The following is a 17,362-nucleotide window of genomic DNA, read 5'->3' on the forward strand; positions in this document are numbered from 1 at the left end:
CATTGGCAATTTTGCTTGTAAAAATGACATCATCATACTTTTTTATTAATTTTTTATTTTTTTATTATAATTCTCTTGATATATATCGATAAAGTATTTTTGTTGGTTTTTATCTATGAACACGTCGAGGACATATGCAATTGGAAAAATTCATCGCAATCTACCAATAAAAATATTCATCAATGTGTCCATTTATATTTATCAATTTTATAATAGTGCCATCTAATTTTCTATCTTGTCTTCTATGTCTGTAGTGTCTTCCTTCAATCTGTAATGGGTCAATGACTAAACACTACCTTATATACCTTTGCTTTTTTTAAGCTTGGTCACACAATCTTGACGCTGTGTATGGTACAATATCCTATATGTTCTCATCCCTTGTTTGAATATATATTTTGTTGCGATTTACTGGCTGAATATTCTGTGAAGGTCGGGCATGCTGTTTATATTTATCTGTCAGGGCCTAATCCATCAATGGTCCAGGTTTGTTAACCTTTTTAAAATTACAAGTTTGTATATTTTGCTATTAGCTTATCTCACTAATGATTGGCAATATTAACAATGATAGATAGCCCTTATTCATTAACTGTTGAAATCATGGTTGCTGGCCACTACTATCATGAATGAATTGTAGCATCCTTGACCTCTGCAACAACTCTCACAATAATAGGTTTGCCAGCTTGCCTTTTTTTGCTTACTGCTTTCTGATTCTTTCCTGTTTTTAGTCGTCGACTGTGTAATTTCTGTCTACTTTGCACGGACTGGCATTTCATAATGTTTCCGCACTTTTCTTATTATAGAATTATTCCGCAGTAATAATTACCTACTATGCTCTCACTTTTGTTTAATTTTGGCAAGTTCTCTGCAGTATTTCTTGTCTCTCATTATGGAATGTTGGCTTTTGACTATATCTTCTGCAAGATTTTCTTCTCATTATTTTATTTTAATAGTAATCTCTCACCCAACAGTACACCATTGGAGATAAATCACGTGAAACTCAAGAGATGGTGCTTATAGAAGTACTTTGTTGTTCATGTCTGGACTTAATTATGTAGGTTGACATGGTGGTTTAGGAGGTGATGTAATTTTAGAATTTTCCCTCTTCAATTTGGGACGTCAACGATTTGTAACCACACATTGTAAGTAATCATTTTGTTACAGAATATTTTCAAACATATAGATTTGGGTCTTCTAGCATTAAGAGATCTCATTCCTAATCATGTTATCCTGGAGAATATGATAAAGGAGTGTCATGGAGTCTCAAAGAATATGATTGGAAATCTAAGGAAAGATAGAAGATAAGGTGTTAACTTTACTTTTTGTTAACCTGCAAGGATTTTGAATAATCTTTCTGGTCTTTGACTATATATTTTAAACTTACCATGCAACAATTCTTTAAAGGAGCAATCTTTGTGGTAGGTTGTTAGAGTAATTTTTGATGCAGAAGAACAATGGTTAGTATTTTTTGCCTTGCATGACATTGCTGATTCCAGATCGTTTGTTCATCATGGTCTTCACCGTAGTTTGTTGTTAAGAGGTCTTCTCTTCTATTTTCTCAACTCTCTTATATTTCCCTGCTGTTTTTGCAGCGTGCTTTTCAAATCTTTCTTCTGCAGTTCTAAAGCTTCTTCTTTTTTGTTATCCTTTTTTCCGTGACCCAATCTTTTTTTTTTCCTCCCTATCATTCACTTTCCTTGGGTTCCAAGAATTTTGTGCCTTTTTGTGTTTGATCAGCTACCTTTCTTGTTTTTCCCCCTTTTTTCCCCTGAACAGCTTGGCATGCTTGCTTATGGTTTTACCTTTTGTTGGATTTGCATTAGGACCCGCTTTTGTTTAGAAAGAAACATGGGCCTCTTGGTCCCTCCAGTTCGAGGGCCAGTTTCCCCTACTCTGCACTATCGCATAAGTTCAGGTCTTTTTCCCATACACTTCATTTTTGCGTGCGCGAAATGCTTTGGATTGTAGATATATAGCTTTGCGAATTAGCTGAGGCACTATGGTTCCTTAATTGTAGTGATAAAAGATTTGAGGAGAGGTGAGAAGGTGATTATATAGAATCAGATTATGGCTCCATCATTTTGCATGGGTGGGAAGTTATAATTACCAGGTGCCAAATTCTGTCCAACAAGGTGATGATGAAGATGAACTACTTTTCAGGCGCATCGTATCTCTTTAATTTTTCTTCTTTTTTATATCAGTGGAACATACTTCAAACTAAATTAATGACATGGGTATCGAGTGATGTTAGTGCTTTCTCCTATTGACATTGGTTCTGTGGTGTTTCAAGTTAGAATTCTTAACAGGTTAAGTTTCTTTTTGCCACTCAAACCATGCATAAAGCCCTGATGATTTCCGAACGAACACACACACAAAGTTTTGGAAAAACCAAGTGCATCCTTCGACTTTCATGGTCTTATTTTCTGTCTGGGTGCTTATAAATACGCCAGCAGTTTGCAAGCTGCTAATGTAGACAGACAACACAACAGTGAGGTGGCGTGGCGAGTTGGTGCAAAAGTAAGCGAGTTCTTCAGAAAACACTTGAGAGTTCAGATATCGGCTGTTACATCCTCCAGTTGGTAGCATAACTCCATTTCGTGTATGATTATAGCTATTCTCTGAATGATTTTAAGTTTCTTTTTTGATATAGATGCGGTGGAGATTCTTCTAAATAAATAGTGTGATGTGATAATAATATTCATGTGAAATAATCGATTCCCGTGAGATAATCTACCTGTGTTTTTATTTTCTAAAAAAGAATTCTAGTATTACTTTATAATTCTTTCTTTTTCCTCGTGTAATCCTAGACATGGCCAAAATTCAACAAGTCCCTTGAAAGGATTTATTCGAACATCATATTTATGCTCCCATCTTTTTAATAATGTTGATACATTATGAAACGATCTCTTTGGTCCATTTCAAAGATTTATTAAGCCAGAAAAGATGCACAAAACATTTCAGAGATACATAATATAAGCAATACAAGCAAAGATGATAGCTCACGTCAGGAAGATTATGTCTATCAAAAGCAAAGCAAAACAACAACAACAACAACATTCATACAAAGCACAAATCTTCTGCATCCACAAGAAATAGCTCAAGCATCGCCATGGCCAATCAAGGCAAGAAGCATTCGTTCATAATCTCCGGAAGTGTCTCCAGCAATGTCACGATCAAGAGTAACACTATTTCGGCGATGATATTCCTCCTTGATACGTTCCATGTCAACCTCAGCCCTGGTGGTTACAACTCTAGTAAGAGCCCTTTCATCTGTCCCTAGCTTTTTGATGGACAGCCGCAAAAGCTTCTCAAAGTATTTTTCAGGGTAGGTCAAGCACTTAATCGTTGCTCTCAGTAATTTGAGGAAATCGTTATCCGCCTCTTCCTTCAAATTCTGCAAACAGATTTTCCATTGTCAATTTAAAGCGAAACAAATGTCTACAATGCACCTAGAAATGTTGATATTACTGCAAGAGCTAAATAAAAATGGCATGTTATAGATTTTCAGTACTTCGCGGCAAATTGGTTATTCTACTCGCCCATTGAGACAACTTTGAAATCATTATTGACTAACTGGAATTTAACTTTGGGAATGATTTCAAAAAATAACTGATAAAAGTCGTATCAGATTCAGATCATTATACCTTGTTGATGGCATTTCCAAATGCGTTGTTGTAGTGATTAAGTGTTGCATTAAGTTGTGCCTTGCTCCTTGTAGTCAGAATCCTGATGATCTCTTCATCACTATAAGCTTTAGCTGAGATCTTCTCATGAAGTATCTTAGCCTCTGATTTTGCCAACATCGTGTTCACCTCTTCTCCCTCATATCGGAATGCACTTACAAGGGGAACCAACAGCTGCTCGGAACAATAATAAACACAGAACCAAGCAGTTCAAAATTGTTGTTACTAACAAAGCATCAAAAATTTAAGAGAAGATCAATCATCAGATTATTAACTTTTCATTAGAACTAGCCTATGATGTACACGGGCTAAAATCTCTCTGGCAAAATACTTAAGAGGCTTAGGGCATTACCTTGCGGAAGTCTCCAGTTGTGTGGTGTGCAACATCTTCCTCGAGGGATTTCTTGTAACGAGCATGATATGCCTGCCTCACCTTAAAAAGGTCATGTGAGGACCTAGTACAAGCTATTTCCATTAGAACCCAGTTGCTTGAAGTGAACCTCTTCGTCGCTTCATTAGCCAAATATGCATCACGCTCAGCAGGATCCAGTGTCCATAGCAACACAGCCCTCTGTTTCACGTAAACAAAATTTGCAAAAAAAAAATATGTATTAACAACCTCAGTGTCAATGCAATACCTTTCCAAAATAGAGAGGGATCTGGCAGGCATTAAAAGCCTTGCTTGCCATAAAATTACTCCTGATACACAGGAAGATAGCGTTTAATTAGAATTAACACGAGATGCATCGAACTCTGACCTCGAAGTCACTAGAAAGTTCCTTGTCCAAATCTTTAAGGAGATCTTGCCCGTATGCTTCAGCATAAACCTTTCGAATTAAGTTACGTTGTGCAGCATTCCTATGAGCCAGGATTGAGATGATCAATCCCTCATTTGTACCCCATCCTGCAAACGAAGAGGAAGAAAAGAAAAAACAGCTTACTGTTGATAAATTCAGTGCAGCAGGGCAATGCATCACAGAAAAATAGATATAGATCAATTTTTTAAGTACAGATTACAACATCAACATCAAATAATTTGCAAAGATTCCATTATGTTCTGCAATGATGATTGGTTAGTTGAAAACTGATCAAGACAAATAATTTACAAAACACCATTAACGTTATTAAACAGAAAATTAGATAGCTAACTTGTGTCTCATTTCTGCAGATCACGACTCAAGATCTTAACAATGCATATCAGCATAGAGATCAAACACGAAGCAAAAAGTAACTCCAAAATCAAATACCCTGCCATCATGTACTCGAAAGTCAAGCCAGCAACTGGTTCAAGAAATCAATCCTTTAAAAGAAATAGATGTAAAAGGCGAACTTCAAAAGCCTTTTGTGTTATTTCTCAGGAACAACACACGGTAACTTAACAATGTAGATCGGCATAGAGATCAAACACCAAACAAAACATCTACAAGATCAAATACCATTCATATCATGTTTGACTCACAAAGTCAAACCAACCATTTCTTCAAGAAATTATGAATCAAGCTCAAGTTTTCAACCACTGAATGCCAAATTATCTACCAAAGAGTGTCACTTTATATTACGATCAGCATCAAACAGCACATCAGAGGAATCCACAAAAAATCTCAACAAAAAAAAAAATAACGAAAAGAAAGGATAGATTCATCATGTAAAGGGTCACCTTCAAAAGCTTTATGAAGTTGCTCAGCATCCTCATAAGGAGGAGGAACAGAAGCTGGAACTTTAAGTGACGCCATTGTTTTCACTCTTCACTCTGTTTCACACTCTTTTTGTTTTGTGTTTGCCAAGAATCGGAAACGGTGGGTGAAGGTATGAGTTTTGAGTTCCTTTTATGGTGCATGAAAATGAAAAAAAAAAAAAAAGTACAAAAATTGTGATGGTATAGAAAATAATCGAAATCCCCGCCATGATTATATCTTACTTTTTATTATTTTATTAGGCATGTCACGCGTTAGGATGTGGTCCATGTTTTTCTTGTAAAAAATATGTTTAGGATGCAAACGGTTTATATTTTTTTACAAAAACAAATAAGAAAAAAATAAAGTTTGGATGATCTAAATGTATTTTAAAAAATAAAAAAAATAAAGATTTAAATTATGACATCAAGTGAGATTAATAAGTTAGGTTATTTTAATTAAATAATAAAAAATAATAACATTAATTAAAAAATTATTTTAAAAGGCATTATAATACTTTTAAAAAAAATCATGTAAGAACAACAACCAAAAAAAGAAACATGATATGAAAAAAAATAACAAGTTTTTTAATATATCAGCAGTGTTTAGCACTGTGATTGAAAAATACTTTTAAATTTTATTTTTTATTTTAAATTGATATATTTTTTATGTTTCATGTCATTTTAATATACTAATATTAAAAATAAAATTTAAAAAATAAAAAAAATATATTTTAATATATTTTAAAATAAAAAATATTTTAAAAAATAATTATCATCACTCTCAGATATCCTTTTAATTAAAGAAATGAAAAACAACAATGAATTTGGCCAGGTAATGGGAACATGGATGGAGTTACTATTTCTTAGATAACGTAAAACCTCTTTATCAATTTCACCCCAAACAAAAAACTGGTTGCAATTTCGTCCTAGATATATTTTGTCTAATACAAGATGTGTTCCTTGTGTCCAATCACCTCAGGCGATACTGTATGGTATTTTTCTGTGAGCAAATGGAAGCGAAGCGAAATATTAATATCTCAATAGAAAGGAGGGTTAGACATTTGGTCACATAACCCATGAAAAAAATAGGTTTTTGTTTATCCCAATTTACTTGTCCCGACATTATTATAGGTGAGACTATCACCATATTATTAACATATGGTAAAAATTATTCATTTCACTATAACAATTAACAATAAAATGTTTAGATATTTTATGATTTGATTTTTAATATTTTTTATTTTATTCTTTAAAATTAGATTTAATGGATATTAAACTTTATAATTTGTTTCAATTTATTTTTTATAAAGTTATTTAAATTTTATAATCCGAGTTTGATAGGTTAATTCTTGTTGACTCACATCATTTTATTAATTAATTTGTTTATTAATTTCATCATTTAATATTGCGTTGATTGAAAATTTTGTTTTATGTTCTTTATTTTCTTTATATCGAGGGTTATCACAGTCTCATAATCTATACCACGAGTTTTACAGGTTAGTAAGGTAGACTCAAGTTTTTTTGAATTTTTTTTAAATAATTTTTTTAATTTTATTCTTTAACATTGAGTTGGTTGAGAATTTAACTTCATGTTTTTTTTTCTATATAGTTATCTTGGTCTCATAATCTAATCTTAGCGAGTTATCCCGAGTTTACTCGAGATTTTTTTTAATTATTTTTTTAATTTAATCCATTAATATTTGATTGATTATGAATTATGCTTCAAGTTTTTTTTATTTTTTTTTTATAGGATTATCACAATCTTATAACCTGGGTTGTAAGGTAGTTCGGTCGCCTTGGGTTTTTTATCCTTTTTCTAACATATTTATTTATAATTTTATTATTCAATATTTAATGATTGAAAATTATGTTTGATAATTTATTTCGGTTTGCTTTTTATGAGATTATCTAGATCTCATAACTTAAGTCATTGATATAGTTGGTTAACTTAGGTGATTTTTTTTTATTTTCATATTTAATTTTTTTAATTTCATCTTTTAATATTAGGTTAATTAAAAATTAACCTTCATAATTTATTTCAATTTTCTTTCTATCTAGTTATCCCGGTTTTATTAATAAGGTTTGATAGATTAACCTAGGTGGACACAACTTATTTTTTAATTGAATTTTATTTTTAATTTTATCATTCAATATTAGATTGATCAATAATTAGGTTTTATATTATTATTATTATTATTGTTTTTTACAAGGTTATGAGGGTCTTATGACTTAGGTTAGATATTTGACAAATTAACTTGAATTAATCCAATTAAATCCGAGTTGATTCAAGTAAATATAAATAGATTTATTATATTATTATTTTAATATTTTAAAAAAATATTGTCTTGATTTTTTTATTTAAACTATGTTTTTTTTCAATCATTCAGGTTGTCTTTGAACTTATAAAATTGACTATATCATATTGGATCAATCTTCATATAATTATTTTTTCTAGAAAATATATTAATAATGTCTAACTATTTTTTTATGTTCAATAAAAAATTGATCTAAAACGCACGGAAATGTTTACAATTATTTAGTTATTCTATTTTTATCTAGTTTCCTGTATTTAAATAAAAATTATTAGTGATTGAAATTACCATAAAAAATAATCTTAAAATATTCAAAAAAATCTCCAAAACACATAATTGTCCGTCATTGTACAAATAAATTTATATTTTAAAAAGATATTTTGATGATTTCCAGTACAACTTAAACAGGTCATAAATTATTATTATTATTATTATTATTAGATTTTAAATAACAATGGATAGTTAGAATTCGCTTGCAAAACAATCAAGATTAAATTTATTATGCGGATAATTTCAAGATATACTTTTATATTAGTCTAGTATATCAAAGAAAATAAATTGATTGCATAAACTAATTTCAAAACTCAAACTATATATATAAAAAAATAGAGAAAATTATATATTTAACAATTAGACTAACCTCTAAGAATCAGAGGATCACCAATTGTAGTTAATCGATAATAATGGCGGTTGGATGCAATATTATTAAATTGAAATAGAGATGAGTTTTTGGATTTGAATTGAGAAAGCTTATATGTGTACGGACTACTGATTTACAATTAGTCGTGTTTAAAGCGGAACGTGAAACACAAATGCCCAAATTATCCACCATTACATTGTTATCCAGTTGTCGTACTGAATTTGGGCCTGTGGACCCCACCATGACATAAACTTGGCAGAATTGATGGGCGGTGGGGCTTGAGCATAACAAACCATACGGTGTCTGGTCTTCACCGACCTTGTTTATGTCCGCTACTCGTTTTCGAGGTTTTTTTTTTTTTAAAAAAAAAAAACTAGCAAAACCTTAAAATATCAAAGAGAAAGTTAAAAAAACCATACAATGTATACGTGTCATTGTATTAAGTGGATTACAATAGTAAATTCTTGGTTGTCTTAAAAAAACTCTTTATAAACTGTTTTTCGGGATAAAATGATTTTTTTGGTTGATTGGTTATTTTAGAATTTTTAGGAGGTGTTTAGATTTTATTATTATTTTTTCACAGTAAAATGATAATATTACCCTTAAAAAGCATACAATTATTTAGCTATAACCTAAGATTTTTTTGATCATTTCATATTTTTTTGCTACAATATAATACTCTGTGACCCTTGAATCCAAGTTTTCAAAAGCTTAACTTGAGGGGTTAATTCGTGATTTCAAAATTGTTGATTTATAATAACATTTAGGTTTTAAGGGTAGAGTAATATTTTTATAAATAAAAAAAATAAAATAATGTTATATGGTTTCCTGTGATTCCTGTTATTGTGTGAAATTGTATGGCTTGACTTGACTTTACTTAGCTTTTTATCTAATGATAAGAGGTATTTATATATATTGATTAAACTTATCTTGTAAATTATTTTACATAAAAACAAGTTTTTATGTTATAAATGCCTTGTCGTTGCAAGCAATCAATGTTGGATATACAGATGCTCACCATTGATTGCTCACCATTGATTATGATAATTGTAATGATATTGATGAAGAAGTTGATGATTAGCAGTGTCATATAAGAAATATTTATTGAAATAGAAAAATGGCAAATACTTTGCATAGAAAAACTTTGGGTGCGCTTAGTGGTGCAGCACTAAAATATGGGGAATAAAACATATTGAGGTGTGTGTTAAACATGAATATATTAATAAGAGATATTAGAGAAAAGTGGTGTTGCACTGATAATTATATTTGTTTTAATTTTTGTGGTTGAGGTTATGGTTTATGGTTGAATATAACTTAATTATAAATAAAATTTAACTATAAAACCTAATTTTTATTGTTTTTTTAGTTTTTTTTAGTAAATTTCACACCCAAACCTCAATTTCCACCTCTAAAATAAATACACATTAAGATGGTATTATATTCTTTTGAACTTGTTATTACTAGTGATTAAGATTTTTTTTATAGTACTAAATTGAGATTTAAATAATTTTTGAGGATTGAATTGAGAGAAAAAAAAAAAGAGGTAGCATATATTTGAGTATGAAAATAAATTCTTTTTTTTGGTTGGTGGATTTTTATGTACCATCGTATAGTTTTAATATATATATATTATTATAAGAAAAAACCATGTTGTCACGTATGTATTGACATTAATTGTGTTTTTAAATTATTTTTTTGTCATAGATAAATTATTATTACTTTCCTCCGAGTCGTCTATATGATTTTTATCATAGTGATATATGTGGCTTTTTGTTCCTAGCTAGGGAGTAAGATAAAAATGCATACTTCATATCATGACACCAATTCGGATTGGAGGAAATTTCCTCCCTCCATAGATTTCAAGATCATGACGAGATTATGTGTTAGAAAACATTTTAGGCTCAAAAGAAATTATGAAAGAGGTAGCATATCTTCGGGCATGAAGATAAATTATTTTTTTTTGGTTGGTAGATTTTTATAAACCATCGAATAGTTTTAATATATATATTATTATAAAAAAAAACATGTTGTCACGTACATATTAACATTAATTGTGTTTTTAAATGATTTTTTTGTCATAAATAAATTATTATTACTTTCCTTCAAATTGTCTATATGATTTTTGTCTATATGATTTTTATCATGGTGATATATGTGGCTTTTTATTCCCTACCTAGGGAGGAAGATAAAAAAGCATACTTCGTATCACGACACCAATTCGGATTGGACGAAATTTCCTCCTTCCATAGATTTCAAGATCATGACGAGATGATGTGTAAGAAAACATTTTAGGCTCAAAAGAAATTATTCCACAAGAATTGAAAAATGATTTATTGAAGAAGAAATTAAATTCGATAAGAGAAAGTATTCATGATAGCATAACAACTAGTAGAAAGTTCCCCCAACATGAACAAGTCGAGATTATCGTCCCTTCATCAGCTAAACTCTTACTGCTTAAACAAATAATTTTTCAACTACACTCGTAATCAATCACAATATTGTGTAAAAACAACAAACATCCTGTAGGAGGAAACTTCTTGGTAAGTGAGCTCCTTGTGTTGGAACCCTAATTTCAATTTCCATGTAATTTCCTGATATTATATTTCATGGACACATTAACATTTTATTGTTTTTTAATGATATTTTATAATCCCAAGTACTTTTATAAACATAAAAGAAATGATATGTGCAATTTACGTTTTTTAATTTTCATGAAAAATATTTTTCGTTTTTTAAAACTAGATTTATCCCTCTAAAAATTGATTTTTTTGACTAATTTTTCAAAAAAAAACCAAAAAAAAAAATCTTCTTAAAAAATAAATGGATAAAATTGTTAGAAAAAATAAATAGAAAATGTGTTCAAAGATGGTCGTTGTTCAAGACGGAAATATTATGATATAATGAATATATATTGAGTATGTTTTGAATTGCTTGAGATAAAATGAGGCAATTTCAAATTTGTTGAGTAGAGAATAAATTATTTAGAAGGTTATTGAAAATAATAAAAAGATAGAGTTCAAGATGATAATTTTATACTAGAATTTGTCTTTCTCGAATTTCTTTTTTATAGGACAAAAACACTACACTATGACCTTTAATGCACAAAAATAGTTAGAAATAAGATCCAATGAGATGTTAGTTTTATGAGAAAACAAGTAATGTTGGAGTTATATTTTATAAAATCCTTCTTATTGAGTTGTGTGTGTGGTATTAATGTATAAAAAATTATTATTTTATATGTCAAGGGGATCTATATGTTTTTTATATAAATATATTATCTTATAAATTTAAAAAAATTATAAATTTATTATATTAGTTAGAAGTTAGAATATATCAAAAAATATTATTCAATCAAGTACAATTAATATATTGAAGTTACCATGTGATTGAAAAAAAATAGTGTTTTTTCATAAATTTACCAGTTAATTTACTATTAGAGTAAGATGAAAAGTATATTTAAAAATATAATAATAGTTATTTTTTAAAATATTTTTTATTTTAAAATAATATATATTTTTATTTTTTATATTAGCATATTTAAATGATATAAAATTATTAAAAATATATTAATTTAAAATAAAAAATAATTAAATTTTTTTAAAAACACTATTCGTCCTGCCAAACACCAACGAAAATGTAAAGGTGACAATACTTTTCTCATTTTGCAAGTTTTCGAGGGAGCCTCGTTCATTGAAGGGAGACAGAATAATTGAATCTCTGTTTGCTTCAGTATGAAATGTACTGAAAAGCTCAATAATCAAAGTTTTACTTTTTAACTTTCATGGTGGTTAGGGTACACAATCGTGAGTCCCATGTGATCAATATTCACCCCTCAAAAAAATTTTATCCTGATATATGATAAACTTTATTGATATGAGGTATAATTATAATTAATCCATTGGAATATATATATATATATATAGAGAGAGAGAGAGAGAGATACAACTAAATATTTATGAAAACAAATTATATTTCTTAATTATTCAAAACATTTAATTTCATCTCCTTGATTTTCTCCATAAATGATGAATAAATTGATTGGATTATAATATAAAATATATTTTCTTATATTTATTTATTTCAACATGCATGCTTAAACTTATAAAGATTTAAAAAAAAAAATTGTGAGTGAAATATTTATATTTAAAGATATTAAAGATAGTATTGAAATCTTGATGAATATTTTGAAAAAATACCCTTAATACCCTAAGGCTATTCAAGCCAATGACAACCAAAGGAAAAAAAATAAAATTCAATAAGACAATATTTAATTTTATGTAGATCATTAAAAATCAAAGTCAAACTTTACTTGAGTTTAGAAATTAAAAAATTATAAATTGAAGTTAATACTTTATAAAAAAGAGAAATCTTATACAAGACGTAATAAAAAAAATATTTTTCAAACTATAATTCTGATTATAATAAAAAAAAAGGCTAGTAATTATAGGATTGGAGTTTAAATCATTTAATTAAATATAGGTTGATAGAAAGTGATTTTTCTTGTGTCCCGTATGACATTATAGGGAAAAAAACAAAAAGGATTAACAAAGAAATGTTTTTATTATGGGATGTATGATAATGATAGAAAAAAATGGAAAAAACAAAAAATTAAAATAAAGTAAATAAAGATTAAAAAAAACTAACCGGTCGGCTGGCAATAATAAGCCATTGTGTTATATGTCAATAAGGCAAAAAATGTTAAAGAATGTAATATAAGAAAATTGCTTGTTTTGTTACTATGTAAAAATTAAAACTTAATTAATCAACCAATTAAAAAGTATATATAGAAATGCAATCAAGCAATTATGAAAATAAATTACAAAATTCTTGATTTCATCCTTTTATATGGTATATACTTGGTTTTCTTTATAATAGTAATTATATTAATTAAATTACAATAAAAAATATAATGCCTTGATTTTATTTTCTCCATGATTTTTACCCCGTTATCTTAAGAAACAAAAAATCTTGATTTCTTTTTTTGATGAATCTTAATCCTCTGTTAATAAATAAAGCATACCAAATAATACCAATGCCAATATAAAAAAAGGTTTATTGAAGAGAAACCATTCCTTTAAAAAGTATAAATAATATTCACGATTACATTACTAAAAAAACAAAAAGGACTCAATCTGTCTTTGCACACCAAGACACTTGTTGCTATGAATTAAAACAATAAAATAATTATTTTGCCCATCTCAAATAAAACCAAATAACTAGCTATTGAATGGTAACATAATCTTTTTACTATAATACTCCGGTGGTTATTAACATATTAGTGAGGACAAATCAGTCTCTTTCTTTCTTGCAGGTAAAATGATCTAGACACCTTTTAAAGCAAAAATTACTAAATGCTATCCTAGTGCTTTTTAGTTTTTTAGTTTTTTTAAATATAATAAAATGACTGAATGAACTTTAAAATAAAAAAATGTTAAACTTGTGTTTATAGGCTTTTTCATCTTTTTTTCATTATTTTTTTTGTTATTATTAAATTGACTTGAATGCAATTTAATATTTTAAAAATATAAAATATTATTTAAAAAATAAAAATAGCTAGCGTATAAAAAATATGCTCTAGCAATTGGGAAATGTTTGCATTCTTGGGGTGGTGTATGCGGTGTTTCGTAGAAATCAGACATTATTGTTCATAATGATAATAGAAGTGTCTTAACATCCTTTTTATAGTGTTAAGTTCATGTACATGACAAAGTAGCATTTGAGTTCTTGTGAATTTTATTCTTATCCCTCCTTTCTCTCTCATTGCTTTAGGTTTTGTGTATGCCTTTTTAAAAATTAAATATATTTTATTAATTTATATTTGTATTTATTTTGGTTTCTTTATTGCTATTTATCTTATAATTGTTATTTGTTTTGTTTTTAATAGTTTTCTAAGTTTAATTTGTTTTTTTTTTTAATTTCGTTTCTTGTCATTTGATTTCATATAATTTTTGTATTTAATTTTATCCTTATTCTTTTGATTGTATATTTTTTTATTATTTTTCTAATTTATTTTTTTTTCAATTCAATCCCTTATTATTTTATTTTATTATTTTTCTGATTTATTTTATTTTTCAATTCAATCCCTTATTATTTTATTTTATCTTTATCCTAGATTTGTTCCTCATTCTATCATTTGCTATTGTTTAGTTTTTTAACCATTTTCTTAATTGATTTTTCTCAATTACATCCCTTGATATTTGGATCATTGTAAATTTTGCTTATATTTTTTCAGTGTTTGTCTTATATGGGATAATTTCAATTTCGAATGCTAGCCTGATTTGATCTTGATATATTTTTTTAAATTGATATTTTTTTCAATTTTATTTTTCGATATTAGGTTATGGGGCATTGGATTTTATAACTTTTTTTGCTTTTTATTTTTACAGTGTTATCCCATACCCATACCCTGGATCATAAGTTAGTCAAGTTAATATAAGTTAACTCATTTTTTTTTATTTTCACATTTTTTTATTTTATTATTTAGTTTACTTGAGAGTTGATCTCCAATGTTTTCTTCAAAAATTTTGTATGAGTTATTATAGTGTCATGACAGGGCTGCAAATTCAGCATGTTAATTCAAGATATGTTTTTTTATTTTTTTTTAAATTATTTTTTTAAGTTCATTCTTCGATATCTAATTCGCTAGTTGTTGAGCTTTGAATTTTTTTTTCATTTTATAAAATTATTTTATTTTTATTTTATTTTTACTTTGTTATTTTTTAAAGATCTTTAAGATATTTTAAAATATTTAAAGAATATATTTCAATTGCAGTGACAAATATGTTTTTTTATTAGTAATTATTATTGGTTTTTTTATAATTATATTATTCAAATAATAAACTTATCCAACTCATTCAAATAAATAACTCAACTCTAAGATTTTCCTTGCTCTTTTCAAAATATTATTATCATCCAAACATCTATATAGTAGATATCAATATTATAACATCATCGCACCTGTAGATATGCTAGAGTTTCCTCGACCTGAGAAAATTATTTTCTCATGTATAACTCTGTCCCTCCGCCCTCGCCCCCTCGCTAATAAAATTCAGAGATATCCTACGCCGAAAGAAGAAGAAGAAGAAGAAGAAGAAGAAGCTGCACGATCATGCTTTCTGGAATAGGAGATTTATTTGACTAAAAGTTTATGAAACAACTAATGCTAACCACAAAATAGAAACTGTCACGCATTGATCAATGTGAATTTCTCTTACCATAAGTGGTTGGACATTTTTGCTCGAATTAAAAAAATAGCTGATTATTTTAAAAGCTGAAAAGGCTAATTATTCACCTACAAGACCCAATAATTAAAATTTAAAAAATTATAGAAGATTCCATGAAAATATATTATAAAGTGTACATTAAGAGTGTGTTTCCACATGACAGCGCCCAAAACATTGTTGCTTAAAATTTTAAATATTTATTTTTATTTTAAATTATTTTTTAATATTTTTAGATTATTTTAATATATTAATATTAAAAATAAATTTTAAAAAATAACTATAATTATAATATCAAAGGGCATCCAAGACTTCAAGTGTGTTTAAGAATATGGTTGTAATTGCTTTTAAAAATATTTTTTACTCAGAAAAGTATGTCAATAATATTTTTTTAGTTTTTAAAATTTATTTTTAAATCAGCACATCAAAATAATTTAAACATATAAAAAAATATATTAATTTAAAATTAAAAAAAATCAATTTTTTTCATAAATATTTTTCAAATGCAGTTTCAAACACATTTTTATCAGCCAGCTGCTTCACTATTTCAAGGGAAGAAAAAGTAAATCATGCATAATTTTGTCATCATAGATTTAAGATATTTCACTCTAAACCCTAATATTAAGTAACTTCCAATGTTAGCTTCTTAGCTTCCGAAGATTTTCAATGCTGCCCTTTATCATTAATCCTCTGGGTAAGTGGGACTAAAATGAGGCATAAAGTATTTGACCCACAAATTAATAGCTTAGAACAATTGAGGAATAAAGTATTTGACCCACAAATAAAAAACAATAAACAAAACAAGAAAGTAATAAAGCGTTGGTTCAGTGGACTAAAATGCTTCTGCAAAATCTGCAAAATCATTATATTAATCTAGTCATCATTATATATATATTTTTAAATTGTTTTACATCAATATATTAAAACATTCAGAAATACCTAAAAAATATTAATTTAATGTTTTTTTAAAAAAATAATTTTAAAACTATTTTAAAAAGAAGATGGTAAAGAAGAACCAAACAATCTATTGGCAAACTGGAGTGTTGAATTATCTTGAGGAATTTCTCAAGCTTGTATTATCAGTGATTACATGCTCGGGGGGCGGTAGTAGAAGAAGAAGAGAGTCAATGGGCCAGAAGAAACAGTGATGGGCTTATTGTGGCAAACGAAGTTTGAAACTTTTACGTTGTTAGTTGAAAACAATCTGAGCCCTTTGGACCATAAGAAAAAGCAGAAACAACATGGGCCTTAGTAACACCTTGGGCCTGTGGGCTAAAATCCATGAGCGCACCTTGTAAGGGCTTTCCTTTAAATATAAATGATGGTCAACCATGTACAAGGGCTCGTTAGTCAAAAAAAAAAAAAAAAAAAATTTTGGTAACTGACCAGCCGAGAACACCTCTAACCCAGCCACCACAATAATCAACTCATTGACCCGAAGCATTCCTCAATTAAATTACAACCCCAATACTAGCTTTTAGCCTCTATAGCAATGGCAATATCCAACCGATGAGAGAGAAACAAAACTAAAAGAGAAAAGTCATGATAAAAAAGAAGAAGAAATAGATAAGGGGAAATGAAACTGAAATGCTCTTATGATTCCTTTTCTCTTTTGCAGGTAATGTTGAAGCTATCCACCATCAGGGAGATTACGAAGGAGGAAAGGCGCTTCAGACCCATTAGGTTACTTCCTTTCAGCAATGATGATGCATGGTTCCGGGCGCCGGCAGTGGAAATGGCGTGTGGAACCCAGGCGCCGTCATTGTTTTTGCACCTCCAGTTCTCTCTAGCAGCTCCTTCATATCGTCCAGATCTTGTCCAACCTCTTCCAAAAT

General features: G+C 28.4%; 1 protein-coding gene and 1 long non-coding RNA gene across 2 annotated transcripts; one reads left to right on the top strand and one right to left on the bottom strand.

Moving 5' to 3' along the window:
• The first annotated feature begins 423 nt into the window (after positions 1-423).
• On the top strand, positions 424-2,401 carry LOC105124461 (uncharacterized). The gene is made up of 3 exons (XR_842049.1): positions 424-670; positions 1,056-1,912; positions 2,015-2,401. It is a non-coding gene; the product is annotated as an uncharacterized LOC105124461 (long non-coding RNA).
• A 488-nt stretch (positions 2,402-2,889) lies between these two features.
• LOC105124462 (annexin D2-like) lies at positions 2,890-5,514 on the bottom strand. The gene is made up of 5 exons (XM_011024487.1): positions 5,338-5,514; positions 4,439-4,584; positions 4,033-4,251; positions 3,642-3,854; positions 2,890-3,391 (listed from the first exon to the last, which is right to left on the bottom strand). The coding sequence occupies exons 1-5, from the start codon at positions 5,411-5,413 to the stop codon at positions 3,095-3,097; spliced, it is 951 nt and encodes a 316-aa protein (XP_011022789.1). The 5' UTR covers positions 5,414-5,514; the 3' UTR covers positions 2,890-3,094.
• Positions 5,515-17,362: the final 11,848 nt, after the last annotated feature.

The sequence above is a fragment of the Populus euphratica genome, unplaced genomic scaffold (assembly GCF_000495115.2).
Source record: "Populus euphratica unplaced genomic scaffold, PopEup_1.0 scaffold35.1, whole genome shotgun sequence".
NCBI lineage: Eukaryota > Viridiplantae > Streptophyta > Magnoliopsida > Malpighiales > Salicaceae > Populus > Populus euphratica.